The sequence below is a fragment of the Ruditapes philippinarum genome, unplaced genomic scaffold, assembly GCF_026571515.1.
Source record: "Ruditapes philippinarum isolate M1 unplaced genomic scaffold, ASM2657151v2 ctg28_1_1_1_1, whole genome shotgun sequence".
Taxonomy (NCBI): Eukaryota; Metazoa; Mollusca; class Bivalvia; order Venerida; family Veneridae; genus Ruditapes; species Ruditapes philippinarum.
Genome location: NW_026865156.1, coordinates 401,455 through 424,992, shown reverse-complemented (window position 1 = coordinate 424,992; position 23,538 = coordinate 401,455). Strand labels below are relative to the sequence as shown.

The 23,538-nt window shown below is 31.4% G+C and overlaps 1 protein-coding gene across 1 annotated transcript; it reads right to left on the bottom strand.

Moving 5' to 3' along the window:
• Positions 1-1,506: 1,506 nt before the first annotated feature.
• Positions 1,507-22,209, bottom strand: LOC132728042 (intermembrane lipid transfer protein VPS13C-like). Its single transcript, XM_060713651.1, has 13 exons — positions 22,021-22,209; positions 21,544-21,627; positions 21,021-21,115; positions 19,470-19,607; positions 18,845-18,975; positions 16,126-16,239; positions 15,835-15,848; positions 15,511-15,593; positions 15,161-15,178; positions 11,643-11,707; positions 10,231-10,245; positions 2,038-2,157; positions 1,507-1,692 (listed from the first exon to the last, which is right to left on the bottom strand). Exons 3-13 carry the CDS (start codon positions 21,112-21,114, stop codon positions 1,507-1,509), a joined length of 978 nt encoding a protein of 325 aa, XP_060569634.1. The 5' UTR covers position 21,115; positions 21,544-21,627; positions 22,021-22,209.
• Positions 22,210-23,538: the final 1,329 nt, after the last annotated feature.

The window sequence follows — 23,538 nt, the reverse complement described above, 5'->3', positions numbered from 1 at the left end:
GTTATCATTCTTGTGTGCTGCACCCCTCGTCAGTAAAATCTATCCAGCTATGAAGTTTCAAGTTCATACCTCAAATACTTTTTGAGATAAGCTCCCTACAAAATAGTATGAAAAAGAACAATGGGCAATAACTAAAAATTATATAGGGAAGAGTTATCATTCTTGGGCACAGCATTCCTCCTCAATAAGATCTATTCACCTATGACATTTCACGTTGACACCTCAAACACTTTTGAGTTATGCTCCACTTATGTGAAAAATTAAGTATGAAAAATAACAAAGGGCAATAACTCAAAAATTATGAAAGGTAGAGTAATCAATCTTTACACTGCACACGTCCTGAGTGAGATCTATGCACATATGAAGTTCCATGTTGATATCTCAAAGGCATTTTGAGTTATGCTCTGGACAAAAATTAATTTTGAAAAATAACAAAGGGCAATAACTCAAATATTATCCAGGGTAGAGTTATCATTCTTGTGCACTGCACTCCTACTCAATGAGATCCATCCACCTATGAAGTTTCAAGTTGATACCTCAAATACTTTTTGAGATAAGCTCCCTACAAAATAGTATGAAAAAGATTAATTGGCAATAACTAAATAGAGGATATTGAATGAGTGTAAGTTCAATACTGAATTTATTGCACGAGTTGAATAAAAATATATTATGCGAGCCTCTGGCGAGCATAATATTATTTTATTCAACGAGTGCAATAAATTCAGTAATGAACTTACACGAATTTAATATTCTATTTATCACATACCAAAAATAAAGACCGTTTAAAGTGAAACAAGAGTAATTTTGCATTGACGCGCCTATAGTATAATGTTAACATTTAGCGCGTCTTTACACTATGTTTGTATAACGCTAATGACGTCACGTCAAAATATATGCACGGCCGTGCAATACCATATTTACGGAGTCGCAAAATCGGCACGGGTGTGTGATAAAAAATTATATAGCCAAGAGTTATCATTCTTGCGCACAGCATTCCTCCTCAATAAGATCTATCCACCTATGACATTTCATGTTGATATCTCAAACACTCAGGTGAAAAATTAAGTATGAAAAATAAAGGGCAATAACTCAAAAATTATGAAAGGTAGAGTTATCATTCTTGTGCACTGCACACCTCCTGAGTGAGAAATGTGCACACATGAAGTTTCATGTTGATATCTCAAAGGCTTTTTGAGTTATGCTCTGGACAAAAATTAATTTTGAAAAATAACAAAGGGCAATAACTCAAAAATTATGCAGGTAGAGTTATCATTCTTGTGCACTGCACACCGCTATCCACCTATGAAGTTTTAAGTTGATACCTCAAAAACTTTTTGAGATATGCTTCAGACAAAAATTTCGGACGGAAGGATGGATGGACGGACGGACCAAAGGACAGACGGACGGAGACTATTTCTATATCCCCCGCCGCCTTTTCGGCTGGGGATAAATTTTTTTATATGAATTGTGATTATTATTATTGTCAATGACCAAATTTCAAAGAAATCAGCCTATGACTGAAGTTATAATGGTTATAGTGGTTTCATATATTATGAAATAACTAACCTCAAGACCGAGTTCCCATCTCCGGTATTTACCCTCATGAAACACTGGTTCCACTAGTGGTTCCCATACGGACATTTTCTCGTTGTAATAAGCCACTTCCAGCAGAAGTCTACTCTCTACATATAGCTGAAATAACACGATGATATAAAATCAGAAATTTCTTCGTACCATTTTTGTTGCCATATGACGTAATGCAGAAAATTTATTTGAAGTTTTGACGACCAAGATATCTCAGAATTCTATCATATTCATGAAAAACTGATAAAAATATTTTGCATATTGGTGCTATAAAAAAATCTGCTGCATATGTATAAAAGAATTTGACAATTCACATGAATCTGGTGTTTATATGGATTTTTGCATTCATGTATTTTGTCTATTATATCATATAGAATATTTACACCCTAAAAATGGCTCCTACTTTATGCAAGGGAGGTGTATTTGTAAAAATCAAGAACTTTCTATAGTTACCTTTCCTGACCAGTCCCTGACTTCACCTTGGAATGACATCTCTGTGATAAGTAACGGTACAGTTCGGTTACCAACACCTCCCTCGATCTTTACCACGATTGATGGAACTTTCAATATCATCTGAAAAACATCATATGTACGTAATATGATATAATAATCTTACATAATGCAAAACATTCACAAAGTAAAACAAGAAATAATAGAAAAATGTCAGAAACCAAATTAGTTAAAGGTCTTCAAGATAATAACATTCATTTATCATTCATTTTCATATCCTAGAAAATTCAATTGTAGCATCAAAGTCATGTTTAATTAGCCTTTCATTTTTATAATATACCAATATATTTCAATATAAACATTAAAAATCATGTCTGTTATATTACCATTCATGTCTGTTATATTACCATTCATGTCTGTTATATTACCATTCATGTCTGCTATATTAACATTCATGTCTGTTATATTACCATTCATGTCTGTTATATTACCATACATGTCTGTTATATTACCATTCATGTCTGTTATATTAACATTCATGTCTGTTATATTAACATTCATGTCTGTTATATTAACATTCATGTCTGTTATATTACCATTCATGTCTGTTATATTACCATTCATGTCTGTTATATTAACATCCATGTCTGTTATATTACCATTCATGTCTGTTATATTAACATTCATGTCTGTTATATTATCATTCATGTCTGTTATATTACCATTCATGTCTGTTATATTAACATTCATGTCTGTTATATTAACATTCATGTCTGTTATATTACCATTCATGTCTGTTATATTACCATTCATGTCTGTTATATTAACATTCATGTCTGTTATATTACCATTCATGTCTGTTATATTAATATTCATGTCTGTTATATTAATATTCATGTCTGTTATATTACCATTCATGTCTGTTGTATTACCATTCATGTCTGTTATATTAACATTCATGTCTGTTATATTAACATTCATGTCTGTTATATTAACATTCATGTCTGCTATATTAACATTCATGTCTGTTATATTACCATTCATGTCTGTTATATTACCATTCATGTCTGTTATATTAACATTCATGTCTGTTATATTACCATTCATGTCTGTTTCCAAAATATCCATGTTTGTTACCAAGATATCCATGTTTGCTGCACATAAATTCATATCAATAACAGTGCCATTCATAATAATAACATTACCATTCATGTCTTCAGCATTAAAATTTATGTGAATAACAAGTAAAATGGTTTCCTGCGGGGAACATTTTTAATGATATAAAGATATTTCATTTAACTATTTTCAACATTGTTTGGGGGGGGGATAAATAAACGTTTGTATCAGGAATATAGTTGACAATAATCGATCAATATAGAAGAAGGTCTTCGGAAACTGGTGACCTTTGATGACCTGAGAAGGTCGAACATAAAACAATTATTTCTTTTTAAGAAAATGATTAAATAGGCCTACCATTTTATGAATAATTCCGAGCAAAAAAATAAATAAAAAAATAAAGTAAACACATAAGTTTTCGCAGAAAATATCTCTATTTATTATGGCAGATGCCACTACGAATATTTTAATTTTGTAGATTTTCAGTATAAACAATTTATTGTTTGTAACATTTTGAGATACATATGAAAGAAACATTGATAATTTTCAAACACATCATTCAAGTTTTTCCACCTTAATTATAGAAAATTAGAAATATCACGTAATAGTTTTTTGTTCTTAATTAGGTGTAATTCTGACTTATTCCCTAGAGGATTATCCGTAACGTACCGGCAAACGGTATTTAGCCAGGTCTTCGAAAAGGTCAATTAACCAATCATGTACGGTTTACAGATCACATGCTCCTCCATGTACCGAAAACAGGTCACGTGCTCCTCCATGCCTCAAAAGTTAAACGCGTACCAATACGGTCTCCAGACCACAGGGAACAAATGATTGTAGCATAGTCATATTAAGTTTTGAAACATAGACATTCATATTAAAGGCCCATTAACCCATTACTTCATATACACGCCTTTTAACGCCCTGCCTTTTAACGCCCTTTTCACCCCCCCCCCCTTTTTGTTGTCTCAAATGGTGAAAAAATGCCTTATTTAGGCCCCCAACACTTGTTTTTGTTTGAGAAATGTTGTTAAAAAAAGTGACCACTTTTTCGGCGCGCCCACCCCAGCCAAAAGATATATCAGGGGGTTGCCAGAAGGGGGATGTGCCCCCTTCTGTTTGGGGGGTTTGAAGGGGGGCGGAGTCCCCCTCATCGCCAAGAAAATTTTGGACTTGTGAGAGGCTATAAATGACCTCAGATTCATCATAAGGTAACGTGTAACCAACGCTCAGAAAAGCATTTGACTCTATCTCAATCCATTGAGAAGTTGCAGCACTTTGAAATCAATTATGATGGAAAAAATCAACGCAAAATAGTGATTTTTGGCAATTTTGAGATGTCCCCTCGTTGCCATGGTAACATAAAATTTAAGCCTGAGCATGTTGTTGCAAGGGCAATGGTCCAGTCAACATTTGTGCCAAGTTTGAAACAGTTTTTATTGTTTTGTAGCAATTTGAACTTGTAACGGGAGACTTTTCAGCCATTTTTCACAAAATGCTCATGAAGTAATGGGTTAATGAAAAATATAAAAAAATTCTACAAAACATCAATTTTTCTTCAAAAATTAATGTGAGCCATGTTTAAACATGGTAAAACGCGATTTTGGGTAATTTCAAGTATTTTCATCATTTTCTGTTAACCCATTACTTCATATACACGCCTTTTAACGCCTTTTTCACTCCCCCCCCCCCTTTTTGTTGTCTCAAATAGTGAAAAAATGCCTTATTTAGGCCCCCAACACTTGTTTTTGTTTGAGAAATGTTGTTAAAAAAAGTGACCACTTTTTCGGCGCGCCCCCCCCCCCCCAACCAAAAGATACATCAGGGGGTTGCCAGAAGGGGGATGTGCCCCCTTCTGTTTGGGGGGTTTGAAGGGGGCAGAGTCCCCCTCATCGCCAAGAAAATTTTGGACTTGTGAGAGGCTATAAATGACCTCGGATTGATCATAAGGTAACGTGTAACCAACGCTCAGAAAAGCATTTGACTCTATCTCAATCCATTGAGAAGTTGCAGCACTTTGAAATCAATTATGATGGAAAAAATCAACGCAAAATAGTGATTTTTGGTAATTTTGAGATGTCCCCTCGTTGCCCTGGTAACATAAAATTTAAGCCTGAGCATGTTGTTGCAAGGGCAATGGTCCAGTCAACATTTGTGCCAAGTTTGATTAGTGTTGAAGCAGTTTTTATAGTATTATAGCAATTTGAACTTGTAACGGGAGACTTTTCAATGAAAACAGCCATTTTTCACAAAATGCTCATGAAGTAATGGGTTAAGGCTAAAAAATGCAAACATTTTTTTTTCTTTTTTCAAAACCTTGATATTTTTTCTATCCTGTTTCTTTTTTTTTCTTTTTTTTTCAAAAAGTTATTCATTGGCCATAATTAGCAAAGCCATCTTTTGCTTCTTTTGTGTTTTGGCAATTAGTAAAGATATACATGTAGTGATTAATGTATTTTGTATAGAAGTCAAAATACCAGATTGTTTACATTTTGCTTCCTTTACCACACACTATTTTACATTCAGTTGTTAAGAATCTTACATGCATACATGTGATCTTTTTTCAATGATCAAGAGGGAGATTTTAGAATTTGCAATAAACAAAAAAGGAAGTTCTGACATCAAAAACTAGGGAGATTTCTTTAATTTGTGAAAATACCCCTTATTTTAAGAAAAATCTTTGAAAATATATGGCTGCAGAAAAGGGGAATCTCCCCCTTAAAGTGGGAGAGTTCACATGTATGTACATGTTCTAAATCCATTGTTACAACACCATAAAATAAATGTTTGCACTTTCTATGGAAAGAAAAAAAAATCATTTCTAAGTCTTAATGCCCCTTTAATTCATGCATCAACTTAAACTTACTCATAACAGATTATGTTACTATATTTATAGAACATAAAACTATATACATGTATATCATACTATGTTGCTATTATATATTAATAGAATATAAAAGTATAAACATAATAGTTAACACATGTATTCACCTATCATACAAAAAAACAAACTCAAATAAATATATTTTCTACATTCTCCAACAAAGAAAATTATCTCATTCAAACAGAAAAATGACCATAAATGCTAAATATACATGTAGAACAAAGAGCAAATGACACAAGGGAGGTAACTGGGTTAAATCTTTTATTTTTCTGAAGATTTGTGGTGAAGTAGAATGTCAAGAGTGTATTATTGTTTTAAACAGAACTACAGTGTTGTATATTATAATTATTCCCATTGTAAAGGTCATGTTTTTGACCTTTTGTTCTTGACCTTTTATCCTTGACCTTTAACCTGCTGTTACAAACAGTGATTCTGTGGGTTCGAATCCCGACAGGGACTTTGGATTCTTTCATGTGAGGAAGCTATCCAGCTAGCTTACGGAACGTCGGTGGTTCTACTCAGGTACCCGTTCGTGCCTGTAATAATGAACGGAAGGGCACCTGAGGTCTTCCTCCACCAGTAAAGCTGGAATGTCGCGATATGACCTATACTGTGTCGATGTGACGTAAAACCCAAAAACAAACAAACAGTGATTAGACTTTGTTACCACATCAAGAGCATGGAGCACAGTCAATCAGTCTGCAAATCTACACAATCTGATCAGTCCCTAAACTGTCATTAACTCAATATTTGTATTTTGATATTGCAATCCCTTCAATTTAAATGGATTATTCCAAATTGGAATTAGGGCAAATCCATTACAGAAGTGAATAGGTTAAGGTTTAAGATCAGAAGAAAATTAGCTTAAAATTCATGTGAAATTGTAGGTTTTTGTCCAAAACGTGTATTTTTCTTTATTTTAAGTATACAGTTAGTAATTGACTTTTACTAAAAAGAGAGGAGAGATTAAAGCAGCTTAATTGTCTTTATTGTGTTGATTTCTTTAAAGTGTAAGAAAAGTTATTAATTGTCATTATTGTGTTGATTTCTTTTAAGTGTAAGAAAAGTAATTAATTTTCATTATTGTGTTGATTTCTTTAAAGTGTAAGATAAGTAATTAATTTTCATTATTGTGTTGATTTTTTTAAAGTGTAAGAAAAGTAATTAATTTTCATTATTGTGTTGATTTTTTTTAAAGTGATTAATTTTCATTATTGTGTTGATTTCTTTAAAGTGTAAGAAAAGTAATTAATTTTCATTATTGTGTTGATTTCTTTAAAGTGTAAGAAAAGTAATTAATTTTCATTATTGTGTTGATTTTTTTAAAGTGTAAGAAAAGTAATTAATTTTCATTATTGTGTTGATTTTTTTAAAAGTGATTAATTTTCATTATTGTGTTGATTTCTTTGAAGTGTAAGAAAAGTAATTAATTTTCATTAATGTGTTGATTTCTTTAAAGAGTAAGAAAAGTAATTAATTTTCATTATTGTGTTGATTTCTTTTAAGTGTAAGAAAAGTAATTAATTTTCATTATTGTGTTGATTTCTTTTAAGTGTAAGAAAAGTAATTAATTTTCATTATTGTGTTGATTTCTTTAAAGTGTAAGAAAAGTAATTAATTTTCATTATTGTGTTGATTTTTTTAAAGTGTAAGAAAAGTAATTAATTTTCATTATTGTGTTGATTTTTTTTAAAGTGATTAATTTTCATTATTGTGTTGATTTCTTTAAAGTGTAAGAAAAGTAATTAATTTTCATTATTGTGTTGATTTCTTTAAAGTGTAAGAAAAGTAATTAATTTTCATTATTGTGTTGATTTTTTTAAAGTGTAAGAAAAGTAATTAATTTTCATTATTGTGTTGATTTTTTTTAAAGTGATTAATTTTCATTATTGTGTTGATTTCTTTAAAGTGTAAGAAAAGTAATTAATTTTCATTAATGTGTTGATTTCTTTAAAGAGTAAGAAAAGTAATTAATTTTTATAAATGTGTTGATTTCTTTAAAGAGTAAGAAAAATAATTAATTTTCATTATTGTGTTGATTTCTTTAAAGTGTAAGAAAAGTAATTAATTTTCATTAATGTGTTGATTTCTTTAAAGAGTAAGAAAAGTAATTAATTTTTATAAATGTGTTGATTTCTTTAAAGAGTAAGAAAAATAATTAATTTTCATTATTGTGTTGATTTCTTTAAAGTTTAAGAAAAGTAATTAATTTTCATTATTGTGTTGATTTCTTTAAAGTGTGATCTAAATAAAGAAATATTAAAGTTCGTTCTTCAACGTCTACAGCAGACTTAACAGCAAATGTAACAGCAGACATGAGGAAGTTTCTTTTGTTAACTTTAAATGAGGAAATGAGGGAAAAAGGACTGATGGGATCTCATTAAACACAGTAAACTGTTACAGGGAGGGTAATCTTAAGTCTGGGACAAATAGATAAAAACCAACACAACTTTAAATATCAATAAATGTTTCGCTTTATTAGCTTTGTCAATTAATACATAAAGGAAATGACGTCTAAGGACCAAACAAACGTCGACATTAATAGACGCCACATTTTGGTAATAGGTAATTTTATGTCTGAGGTAATTCACTAATGTTAATAAGTTTGCGAGACAATGCAAAGAAATCCAGTCCCAATATTTTTTTTCAAAATATAGTGCAAGTGATGGCAGAGTAACTTGAGTTAATAGACTGAATTGTCGAGGACAATCATTGCAGAAAAATCTTTTAAGTTTGTCTTTTTTTTCCATTTTTGATGTTCTTTTACATGACACTGGCACTGTGAAGGTCACACACCAACCCTCATAGGCACTTTAAAGGTCACATGACACCTTTCCAACTTTTTCCTGGTTTGAGGGAGTGGCCTGGTGCCAAGCTTGCATTAAATTATTTCAGGAACAAGCATGCGCTTTGGCTAGAACCATAAGATTTAAACCAAATGCTACCTGAATACCTAGCTCAAAAGAAAGCATTCAAAGCCAATGCCAGGACATTAAAACAAAGAAGTGGGGAATAAAATGTCTTGAAGACTTTGATCTTAATCATTTTCCAGCTTAATTGGTGGAGGAAAACTTGAGGAACCATTCTTTCAGACAAAAGGTGGCACACAAGTAAAGCCACCATCGTTCTGTAACCTAGCTTATTTTTTTATTGGGTTTTATGTTGCAGTTACACTGTAGAGGTCATATCGTAGTAAGGCCTCAGGTGCCTTTGTTCCTTATTTCAGTCACAAATGGGCACTTCAGTAAAACCACCAACATTCTGTATGCTTGCAGGATAGCTTTCACACATGAATGAAAACAAAGCCTCTAGTGGGATTTTGGAGAGCAAGTGGTTTGAAGTCAACAACCTTAACCTGACAGCCACATATACCTATCAAAAGCTAGCACAATTCTTACACACAGTAAAGAGTAATAATTTTTTTTAATTTAATACAATGAACCACTTTCAATGGAGACCCAAAAAGTATTTCCATCTATGCACAATGAACCACTTTCAATGGAGACCCAATAAGTATTTCCACCTATGTACTTTGGACAAATGTGTTAATATGGAAATCCTACATTAAACTTAAACAAACCATTTTTCTTGTACAGTTCTGAAAGCTTGAACAGTTTTTCTGGCAATATGATCAGATATACATGTAAAATTATGAGACAAAATTGAAAGTGCTAAAATGCCAGGCACAGAAAAGACATTATAAACTTCTTGCACAGTTTTGATTGTGTTTTAAAGTCACACTGACATTGTGAAGGTCATATGGTGACTGTATACTAGTAGCTTTACTGGTGGAGGAAGACATCAAGTGCACCTTAGTGCATTCTTTCAGACACAAACAGGCATCTGAATAGAACGACAGACATTCTGTAAGCTAGCATGACAGCTTCCTTACATGAAAGAATCCAAAGTCTCTGTCGGGATTCAAAGACAAAGCAGTGATAGGCAAGTGGTTTGAAGTCAACGTCCTTAACCACACAGTCACAGACAATCCTCATAAGCTTGTAGAATTCTTACACAAAGTGAAAAATTATAGAACTTATAATTACAATCTGTATGCTGACTGGACATTAAATTTTCAGACAAACATAGGGGGATTCTCACTCATATGTTACATGTAAAGGAATATTAGTATATGGGGGGAGAAGCAATCTGTATGGTGTAATGCATGATGGAAACATAGAGAACAATCTGTATACCTTTTCTTTATAGGACTGTAAAAATATAGAGAAAAAGATTAAAGTCAGAAAACTCATTACAAAGAGATTGTTTAAGAAATGTATAAAAATTCATAATACAGATGAAACTGGACAATATTTTCACTTATTTGATCCATTTTTCAAATTTTCCTTAAAATAGACACAAATCTGGAAGCCAAGTTTAAAGAAATTCTATGGAACAGTTTTAATTTTGCCTATATGTCAATATGAAAACTCTGAAAAACGTCTTTAAACCATTCTTTGATAGTGGCGATAAAACCAGATCTATGGCTAGCAGAAGTCCGGTTTTAATTGCCACTAATTCCCCACAAATTTTTTTGACACTTTCTTTAAAGTAAATTGGTCTATAATTGAAGTTTGTAATACAAAAAACAATTATATTGATAGTAATTCAGTATATTCTAACACTCCACGTCATTTTGTCACTTATATAGACAAAGAAGGAAAAAAAATGTGGTATAATATACATGTATAGCAACAAACCACAGAAGAATTTTTTTCCCTAGTAATAATTTCCTAGTAATTTCCAAATCATACACGTCATTTCTATGGTTTTTATCATTTTTTTTAAATACTTATGAAAAATGTGCCTATTGTAGACCAATCCACTTTAAACAATTAAATTTCCCATTCATGAAACAGACCATAAAAAGACCAGAAAGTAATATAATGTTTTACCATTTATAGACACATTACAAGTATATACAGACATATCAGTTTTACAACTGTGCTTAAAATATATCCCACAAATTGTCAAACTAAATTTTAAAGGGACTCAACTGAGGTTTTCTGACATAATGGAACTGAAAATATTTTTTTCCGAGATTTGTGTACCATTTGATGAAGGTCTAGACCAATAACTTGTGTGCAAATATTTCGGACATTCACTCACCACTTTTTTTTTAGGATAATCATTTTGATTGAACAAAATGACCCAAAAATGAAAAACGTTGCAACACATTCATCACTCAAATCAGGGTAAGTATTACCCAAAAATTGATTTCTGTTATTCTGCAGAGTTTTCCATTTTAAGTGCATCTCTTGACATTTGTAAGATTTTCAAATTTCATGTTTTTAGGCCTTTGAACCTCAGTGGAGTTCCTTTAAATTTATAAAACAAAAATATAAATATATTTTAGACATAATTGAGCCGCGCCATGACAAAACCAACATAATGCATTTGTGACCAAAATGGAGATCAGCCTGAGCATTCGTGCAGTCGGATCAGAATCCATGCTGTTTGATTTCAGTTTCACTACTTGTAATACTGCTTGTAAGCGAACAGCATAGATACTGATCAGACTGTGCAGATGCGCAGGCTGGTCTGGATCCATGCTGGTCGCAAACACATTATGTTGGTTTTGTCATAGCGCGTCTCAATTATATATTACCTGTTCCCCCCTTTCTTCTAAAACTTCATCAACTGCTGTGCCCAAATCTAGCGGTTCTGATGCAACTGGAATATACCAAAACATAACACTGTAAAAAATAAAACAAACAAACAAGATCCATCTATGATTATTTATAATAACATTTTAACAAAAAAAGGATAACTGACACAAAAAAAGAGTTATCATTCAAAATAAAACAGCTACTAAAGAAAGATAACTGACAAACAAAAAAGTTATCATTCAAACTAAACATCTAATAACGCAAAATAAAAACAAAAACAACAAAGATATGAGCAAATTTATAGTATAACATTTAATTTTAGTATTTCTTCGAGTCAAACCAAGCTAATACAATAAATGATCTAATATATCAAGCAAAACAAGCATTACTAATATTCTACCTACATGTGTATAAATTTAAGCTTATATTTAAGAAACATTAAAATTGTACTGTATCAATTATTTTGAGAGAAGACCTCTTTTTCGACATTGAATATTATAAATAAACAGAATAAAAATGTACCGAAATGTTATGCTGCTATTGTAAAATTAAATAAATTAAATGCCCCTCCCCTAATACAACCCCCGTCCCCCCAATTTCAAAAATAACTTTTGCAGCAGAAACTGGACAATTACACTTAAAACTATTTTTCACCATATCAACTAGTTATAATAAAAGGTCAATGACACGTATGAGGACTTTGTGGCCTAAAGCCACGCGCTCTTGCGTTACTTTGCATTTTTCTGTATGCTCGATCGTTATTTTACTTTACGGGATTTTTATCCAACATACGCACCGGACCTCGAAAGTGAGTATTGAAAAGGCACTTTATATATGGTAATGAAACGTTAAGAACTTTCAGTCTGTTTTCTCTTTTACATTCTTATTTTAGCCTTGATTTAAGCCTTTAAATGCTTCTTCCTTCAGTGACAAAATGCATGTTTTTCGTCTGAATTTGATATGTTTATCAGGTCTTGACACAAACTTTTTCAGCAGGTGCCGGACCACTGGATCCAAAATTCAGGTGGTCCTTTCTGAACACAGGTGGTCCATCTTTTTTTTTTACTCATTTGTTTTTAAGGAAACTTCAGATTTAGAAGAACTACACTTAAAATTGGTGACAGAGACATATTTATTATTAGATTTATAACAACTGAAGAAAACATTTATTTTTTCTATTTCAATCTAATCAGATAGTAAGTCATTGTAATCCTATTTAGTATTTATTATCTCATTGAAAAATACATGACAGTACTCATACTTTGGTTAAGTGACTTCTTCTGCAACTCAAGTTAAGGAATAATGAAACCGTTTGTGAATGACTTATTTCCTTACTGTTATTCAAATACTCATTGCTGTTTCCTGGTACATCTTAAAAGAATAATAATTGCTTTTTATAGATTAACATTTTTAATTAAACTATTAAGTTATTATACATGTATTCTTGTCTTTGAAACAATGAAATATTAATGATAAACAGAAAAATTCCTACATTATAATTGAGCTTATCTTCCTCACAGATTTATTATACATGCCTGTTTGTTGAAATTTATTTATTTTTGACAAAGTATTTATAACCTTTTAAAGTACTTTAAATAAGAAAAAAATGGATCTCTGATCGTTTAAAAAAGTAGCCAAAGATTACTAGATATTTAATTTTTCCTTTGCCTTTGTTTGCACCATTATTCATGTGTTTATCCGATATCCCATAGTGATACAATGTTATAAATTCAATGCAGTACTAGAGACATTTGAATGAATTTTGTACTTTAATTTACAAAAATAAAATTTCTACTTTTTTAACTACACTGTTAGCGAGTTAATAAAAAGTTATGGATGTTTTAAGATCTTTTTAAACTAATGAGATGAATGAACATATACCTGTACATTGGAGAAATGGTTTTAAACAACAATTATAGAACACGTTTTTCGACCAAATAACCATTCTCCCAGATGAGCCCTGCATCATTTGGAAAATTCAAGTGGTCTAACAGACCACTTGCCTGTAAAATTAGGTGGTCCTTGCCAAAATCAGGTGGTCTCGGACCAATGGACCACCGCTAATGTCAAGGCCTGTTTATAAATAGTCAAAGCATTTAATGATTTTTACAAAATCATTTTTCATGGAATAACAATTAATAATTATGGTTTTATCCGATCAAATTAACTTTAAATTTTAAAAATTTGATCTATATGTAGCTTTCAATAAACTGCAGAAATAGCTTTAATTGTTTTTGTCATGCACAATGACTTTCTTATTGATTAAAATAAATTACTGAATAGCATTCTTTAAAGTTAATTCAAGTAATTGAATATACAGATTGCACTTTCAATGTATTGGCTGATTTTTTATGTGTTCTTTGTAAAACACTATTATGGCTAGATTTATGGGGATCTTTAAAATATATGTGTATGTATATATTTTTATTTAGTATTTGCACAAAATATATACATGTACATGTATATCTTAAACAGAAATATAGTACTTTACATTATTGTACTTTTCAAAATTAAAATGAAAATTAAAGATTTCTTACTTGTTTAAATCTAGTAAAATTTTAAGAAATTTCTATGTGATTATAAAAAAAATACAATAAATATATTGAGGTTTATTTTTTACTTAAAAAAAAATGTTCAATTTTGTTATTATTTCAGGGGACACTATTTTGATAAGACTTGAAATAGGTTTTCAAGATTTGTATACCATTTGAACAACAGATATAGTTCTGGACAAATAACCTACATGCACAATTTCAAATCACATGTTCACTCTGTTGAGAATAATCATTTCATTAGTGCATCCCCCCCCCCCCCAACAAATAAAATAATGAAAAGCCTCAAAATCTCATGAATAATTGATATTTATTTCAGAACTGGCTTTATTATTTTTAACTTTTACATATTTTTCCTTCTGAAGTGCCCAAAATGAATAATTGATATTTAATTCAGTACTGGCTTTATATTTTTTATCTTTTGCGTATTTTTCCTCCTGAAGTGGCCCAAATTTGATCTATAGATGTAAGGATTTAAAATCTTAAGTTTTTAAGCATTGGGACCTATAACTTTAATAATAATTTTTATAACACTGGTAAACATTTTTTCATTTTCCCCGAATTATCTGTTTGGAGATAATTGATAAGAGTGTATTGGTTATCAGTAGCCAATTGTTAAAAAGCATATGGAGTAAAGAGTTAAGTCACATATTCTAGAATTCCTTACTTCGCCAAGGACTTCCTTTATTTAGTATAGATATGTATTAATTAGTAAACATAAACAAAATTAAATACACATCAATTATGTGTTTGAAATTAATCATTTAATCCTATTTGTGCATATCTATATATCAAAACAAATCACAATTGTGATTTGCTTAAACAAAGCACAAAGAATTCAAGAAAAAGGGGGTGTTTAATAGGGCAATAATTAAGCGCAATAATTATCAGAAATACGGTAATGTTAATTTGAAGCTGTGCTATATGTGTTCCTGTTGGTCTATATTTCTACATATTACACTTACGATTGTCTGTGTCATCAGCTATAAATACCATACAGTACAAAAACATAATTATATCATAATAACATGTCATCTGTGCTGGTGTTTTTTCTTTACATATAAGTTATTACAACACTATTAAAGGGACTCCACTGAGGTTTTTTGACATGACAGAGTTGGAAATATCTTTTTGAGATTTGTGTACCATATTATGTCGGTCTAGACAATAACTTTAAGACTGCAAATTTTCAGATCATATTCTCACTCGGTTTTTCCAGAATCATCCTTTTTATTGTGCAAAATAAGCAAAAAATTAAAAGCGTTGCTATGCTTTTCACTCAAATCAGACTATGAATCGCCCAAAAAAATTCAACTTTCTGACCTCATTGGAGCTCCTTTAATGTAATTTTGTAATTTCCCAGCTTTATTGTGAAGGAACACTTTGGTTTTGTTTTTGCTGTTAGAAAAGAGACATTATGAGTTTTGGGTATGTCTTCCACTTAACATTACATGGTTCATTACATACAAACTGTAGTTCTGGGGTTAGAAATGGTAAACAGAAAAAAAGTTATAAAAGTTATTTGCGGGGTTAAAAATCATCAACAAAAGATGGAAGTAATAACCCCATAAAGGAGGTCTCCTAAGAATGTCAATGCATTATTTTAGGCATGAGCTGGCACCTCAGTAAAACCACCAACCTTCTGTCTGCTAGCTGAATAGATATATTAGTATCACTTATATGTACTGGTATTATTAGTTTTACAATTTACTGGCTAAGAGGGTAGAGTATATGCTTTTAACAACATCAATACAGCAATTATTTTTATGACAACATCACTTTGAAAATTACACAAGCTTGTCACATGGTCAGTATTTTTAAGGCACATTTGAACTATATTTTGTCATCAGTCAAATCAGACTGTTCAAAGGTGATACACTTCACAAAGCGTATCCAATAAATTCCTTCGTTTAATACAAGAGATATTTACCTGTGCCCCAGAGCCCCTACTGTTGTATTTACATGAGACTATACCGAGATTTTTAATGTCAGCTGACATGTCCATTGTCTCTGGACTCTGTCTCATCCTGAACACTAACTCCATCTGAAATCATTGTAAATATATCAACACTAACTCAATCTGAAATCATTGTAAATATATCAACACTAACTCCATCTGAAATCATTGTAAATATATCAATACTAACTCCATCTGAAATCATTGTAAATATATCTATACTAACTCCATCTGAAATCATTGTAAATACATCAATGCTAACTCCATCTGAAATCATTGTAAATATATCTATACTAACTCCATCTCAAATCATTGTAAATATATCAACACTAACTCCATCTGAAATCATTGTAAATATATCTATACTAACTCCATCTGAAATCATTGTAAATATATCAACACTAACTCCATCTGAAATCATTGTAAATATATCTATACTAACTCCATCTGAAATCATTGTAAATATATCAACACTAACTCCATCTGAAATCATTGTAAATATATCTACACTAACTCCATCTGAAATCATTGTAAATATATCTACACTAACTCCATCTGAAATCATTGTAAATATATCTATACTAACTCCATCTGAAATCATTGTAAATATATCAACACTAACTCCATCTGAAATCATTGTAAATATATCAACACTAACTCCACCTGAAATCATTTAAAATATATCAACACTAACTCCACCTGAAATCATTTTAAATATATCAACACTAACTCCATCTTAAATCATTGTTAATATATCAATACTAACTCCATCTGAAATCATTGTAAATATATCAACACTAACTCAATCTGAAATCATTGTAAACATATCAATACTAACTCCATCTGAAATCATTGTAAATATATCAACACTAACTCCATCTGAAATCATTGCAAATATATCAATACTAACTCCATCTGAAATCATTGTTAATATATCAATACTAACTCCATCTGAAATCATTGTTAATATATCAATACTAACTCCATCTGAAATCATTGTAAATATATCAATACTAACTCCATCTGAAATCATTGTAAATATATCAACACTAACTCAATCTGAAATCATTGTAAATATATCAATACTAACTCCATCTGAAATCATTGTAAATATATCAACACTAACTCCATCTGAAATCATTGTAAATATATCAATACTAACTCCATCTGAAATCATTGTAAATATATCAACACTAACTCCATCTGAAATCATTGTAAATATATCAATACTAACTCCATCTGAAATCATTGTAAATATATCAATACTAACTCCATCTGAAATCATTGTAAATATATCAATACTAACTCCATCTGAAATCATTGCAAATATATCAATACTAACTCCATCTGAAATCATTGTTAATATATCAATACTAACTCCATCTGAAATCATTGTAAATATATCAATACTAACTCCATCTGAAATCATTGTAAATATATCAATACTAACTCCATCTGAAATCATTGTAAATATATCAACACTAACTCCATCTGAAATCATTGTAAATATATCAATACTAACTCCATCTGAAATCATTGTAAATATATCAACACTAACTCCATCTGAAATCATTGTAAATATATCAATACTAACTCCATCTGAAATCATTGTAAATATATCTATACTAACTCCATCTGAAATCATTGTAAATATATCAATACTAACTCCATCTGAAATCATTGTTAATATATCAATACTAACTCCATCTGAAATCATTGTAAATATATCAATACTAACTCCATCTGAAATCATTGTAAATATATCAACACTAACTCCATCTGAAATCATTTTAAATATATCAACACTAACTCCACCTGAAATCATTTTAAATATATCAACACTAACTCCACCTGAAATCATTTTAAATATATCAACACTAACTCCATCTTAAATCATTGTAAATATATCAATACTAACTCCATCTGAAATCATTGTTAATATATCTATACTAACTCCATCTGAAATCATTGCAAATATATCAATACTAACTCCATCTGAAATCATTGTTAATATATCTATCAAATTTTAAAGCAAAATTAATGGCATAATTATTGTTTCCAGACTGAAATTTATTTTTTTAAGGGAATAGGGTAAATAAGTGATAACAGCATCAGATAAAAACAATTATATAAATGAGGGCATTACAAAAGAATAGGGTATAACTGTATATAACTGTATGAGTTTTAAGGGCACTCCAAGAACTGGATACAGTCGATTCCTGTTATCTCAAAGCTGCTGGGACCGTCCACAGAAGTCAAGATAATGAAACTTCGACATAAACAAATAAGACATGATAAGGGTTTTGACCGAATAGAAACTAATTTTTCTACATCAGACATGGACATATCTATTATTTACATCAAATAAAACTGAGTAAGATGTACTTTTTTTTATTTCATTGGTGTTTTGCACAAAATAAACAGGATAACAAAACAACAAGGACAAAAGAGAACAAAATATTTGACTTAAACATTAAATTTTATTTAAGCTTGATTGCGAAACAAGTTCTTGCAACTTATATTAATTACTTCTGAGTCTGCTTCCTGGAACCAACCAGTACTAATGTCATATGAAGAAACATGGTTGCGACCTGAATGGGGCTCGAACCCATGATCCCGAGGGTTGAGAGGCAGACATCTTAACCACTAGGCCACAGCTCCCTTTAATGTACCAGGATATTAAATAACTTACATCTAACATGAGGGCACTAGTTTCTTGTTTAGACTGGTCTTCAATCATGATAATTTCTGGTCTATCTATTGAGACAGATATATTCATTTCACCGGCCACAGGCTCGGCAGGCTTCGGCTGTACTACGACTGCTGTTAAATAAAGAATATCAATAAATATTTATGATAATTCATCGACTAAACATATGCTCAGTATTGATTAAACATTGGAATAATACCAAGGCAATAAATAAATTCAAATATATACCCACTAACATGGAGATTTTACACATAAAACTTTGATCAATTGTACTTAGATTTGGTTTTACATCACACTGACACTGTTTAGGTCATATGGCAACTTTCCAGCTTTAAGGGTGGAGGTAGATCTCAGGTGCCCTTCCAAGCATTATTTCAGGCACGAACAGGGGCCCGTGTAGAATCACAGACGTTCAGGCTAGCTGGATAGCTTCCTCACATGAAACAATCCAAAGTCCCTTCTAGGATTTGAACCCACATCGGGGCTGCCAAGAAACATTTTTTGTTTTGTTATCAATGCATGCAGAGTAAATGACAAATTTCATTCACTTTCCTGTATTTTGTACAAAAAAAAATATTTTCAATTTTATATCATGAATTAAACTCACCTTTTTGTGTTTCTTTGGCAGGAACAGGGGGTGGTTCTACCTCGGGTTGTTTAGGTAAACCTTTCACAAAGAAGTCTGCTACTGACATCAAGAAATCCATGCATACACACACATATAAACTGCTCATGTGTACATCAACTGAAAACGGTGTAATAATATTACAGTTATTGACTAGTCAGCCATTGAATATGATGTGATATTCACCCGTCGAATGTTATACTGACCAAGGTGATAGGTGTTTGGACCAGAGAGATTTCAGAAATTTTTAGATCATATAATAAATATAATTATTTCAACACCAGGCCCCGTGTTCACAAAGATTTGAGGATCAGGATCAAGATCAGGATCAAATTAAAAAACTCAAATATTCTTCATTGCTTATCCTCATAAATTAAATATCTAATATTAATTTGATAAAACTGGACTTGCAATATCAAGTTCATGAAATTTAAGAATAAATTTATTATTTTTGCAAGATACGGGTATTTTACAGTTGATCCAAATTTTGATCGTGATCCTTAAATGGATCCTTATTTTGATCCAAAAAATTTTGTATCTGTTTTTTTTTATTTGTTGATTTTATCCCAAAATAGTTTGGTTTCTTTGTAAATCAGCAATATTTATACATTTTGAATATCTATCATTTAATTTTAGCAAAACAAGATTAATTTTAGAACTATAAAACAATGAAAATAAAATCAGGATCACTTGATCCTGATCTTATCTTAGTGAACACGGGGCCAGGGGTCAAAACTGCTTCACCTGCTGGAGCTAAGACATGCATAGACTCCAATTATTTAAACCCATTCAGTCGCTTCATACAATCACACAGGGATAAACGGTGGCTACAATTCTTATGTCTCACAGGCTTCGTGAAAGTTGCCGGACCGTCGGACATGTCCGGCAAAAATCAGGTCGGTCCAATATTTTTTTTTCCGAGTTCCGGACCTTATGTCCGGTACGAATACCGGGATATATCCAAGACTGATCAAGACCAAGTTTTCTCCCTTGAATAAAAAAATGTAAAACAAGTTTTGAATCGCCGTTTCATTATAAGTGTCCAATCAAATTCTAGATACATACGACTTTCAATGAACTTGTACTCGGAAGAAAATGTCGGTGTTTAACTGCATTATTGCTATGGCGCTACGCCAGGCAAAAAAAACGTAAATTATCTAATGAAGAAAAAAAAGCGGAACAAAAGGCTATGTCTTTAAAAAAAACACAAAGGTATTACCATTTACATATATTTGGAAAAAAATTCGGTCAGACAAAAGTTCCTTTGGTCAGACAAGAATTGAAAGTTTGTCTGACCGAATGTCAGGCCAATTTTTCAGCAGTTTCGCGAAGCCTGGTCTCAATCAATAAAGGCAACCCCTTTGCCAAAAGGGGCTTACCTTGTTTATGTAAAATGTGGCTGAGGCACAGTGGATCAGGTGTCTGTCTCTCAACCAAGGCATGGTGGGTTCGAGCCCTACTGGTAAACACACATACACATCATTGCGTTACAAATTTGATTCACAAAATGATTAGACGTAGCTAATAACTTACTATTTTTGTCACTTTTCTCCTGTTTAAATGACACATCTATCATATTGAATTCTTTGCCATCTGTTGTAGATACTTTCTTACTTCTTTCCATCATTCTGGTTATAAGAAAACAAATTTTAAGTACACCTGTGATTTGTTGGACTATCTAATAAGTAGAAATATTCACTTCTATGAAAAAAGAGAATGTTGGAACATTTAAATAGACTTATATAACTGAGATTTTTCTTCTTCTAACATTTACGTAGACCATAGTAACCCTATACCAATTTTAGTAGCTACAATGCCTGTTAAAAGTGGCTACTTATATTATAAAAGAAAATTATTTGAGGCATAAACAGGAGTAAGAGTAAAACCACAAGCCATCTGTAAATGTATATTTGGATAACTTTCTCACAAGTCAATAGTCCCTGGCAGGGATCAAACCAAAAATGATAAGTGACAATTCAAATCCAGTAACCAATTAGTAAAAGATATCTGTTATGTGCAAAATTGAGCAATTGATAAATTAAAATAAAATACTTACAATGTCCTCAATGTATTCTACATTAGGAGAGCCTCTTGAATCACCAAACATGGTCTGGGTAGACATTTCATAGGACACATAGATCTGAAATGGTAAAGAAATGAAATAACAAGAAAGCATCAGAAATAAATAATCCTTTTCCCTGCTAAATATCTTAAATGAACTTGTCCTTTTTATAATCTGGACAATGTCATAACAATTTGTCAATTTAAGTAAAAAATTTCAAATAATGAACTGACCTAATAGCAAACAGTGCAGACCATGATCAGTCTGCAATTGTTACATCATTAGATTCCGTAGCTGCCAGCAGCCAAACTTCACTTGAGAACTAAGGCAGCTGTAACTTGCAAACATGGAAAATTTCAAAGTCCACAGCAAGATTCAAACCTACAGCAGTGAAAATCAAATTCTTCTTGGCCAGTTGGTCCTCTATTAAGAATGGTGCCCATAGAGATTAAGTTATAAGTAAAAGCTTACATTGTCCACCCTGTCCATAACTTTGTCCAGTTCTTCTTTAGTTTCATCTGCAACTCTCTGTGCCAGAGACCGGGTGTTTTTATCAACGATAGCCTTTGCCAGGGCATCCCCTCGGTCAATGATCGATATACTTCCAACATAATTCATCTTTCTTGTCACTGTTACATCACAATTTCACTTTCATATCAATACAGACTGAAACAAAAATTATAACTTGCTTCATATTTTTTTAAGATCAATTTTCATTGGCAGTGAAATAAAATAAAAATTTTGTTATTTGATTTATTAGTTTTCATAAATATTGTTACAGAGTTTGGCTTTTAGTTTCTGTATGGATAATGGCTACCAATGCGATCATTAAATGTCAACATAAAAATATTCACTGTTACACATTCTCTTAGTTTATAAGTTTGCTTTGGTATATATGCTTTAAAATAATCAGCATCAACATTAACTTGCGTCAGTACGAATATCTCTTGTCAGGATTGTCTGTAATCAAGTCTTCATGTTAAATTGCTGCGACATTGGATGTCTAGAAATTCATCATTTTAAACAAAATAAACTTTATAATCAAGAATGAATATTAAAGCAATAAATATAATTCTACAGTGTAACTTCCGAAAACCGAACACCCATGGGACTTGTCAAAAAGTTCGGATTTCAGAGGTTTCCGGAATTCAGAGGTTTATGATAATGCGGACAAGACTAAGCCACTTAATATCACTAAATGTCAAGGAAGAAGTGGCCTTTACTGTAATATCATATATAATAGTCTTTTAATCAAGATAAAGATGTGAATGAAAAGAATACATTTTTATCTTACTTGCAAATGCTTTTGAATTTCTATCAGTTTGTAGAAATGTTGTTAATTGCATAAACTTACATATCGTCCGATGCTAGTTAATTAATTATTACATCAAATGCAATAAAATCCCTAAAGACTTTTGATGCATACATTGTCCAATTAATTGTCATTTAATCCGCTAATAAACACTTCAAATTAACTGACCGCCGTAAATTACTTTGATTAACCGCATCACTTCAAACATACCATTTCACAGTTTGTGATTTTAACGCGTGTCAAATTACACGATCACCGCTAATTAGTAAACAATCGATAGGGAGATTAAATCTTCCTGCAGGGTTTACAATGTATTTCACACCTTTGGATATTTCCGGTTTTTGGAGGTAAAATTGCATTGATTTGACTCTAATTTTACGAAAATATCGTCCGGAATTCAGAATTTAGAAGTTCCGGAATTCAGAAGTATTATATTAATAGAAAATAGAAGGGAAAAAATCGGGACCGAAAAAATTGTTCGGTTTTTAGAAGTTTCCGGATTTCAGAAGTTCCGGAATTCGGAAGTTACACTGTATTTTGATTTCTGTGATATTTCTCCGCCTCTTGTATAACAATGGACCACATAAAAATCACCTGAGACAATTAAGTCTAAAGTAAGAGGCTGTGAACCCTTACAATGCGAGATAAACAGATGCATACGTAAGCAAACTGGCATA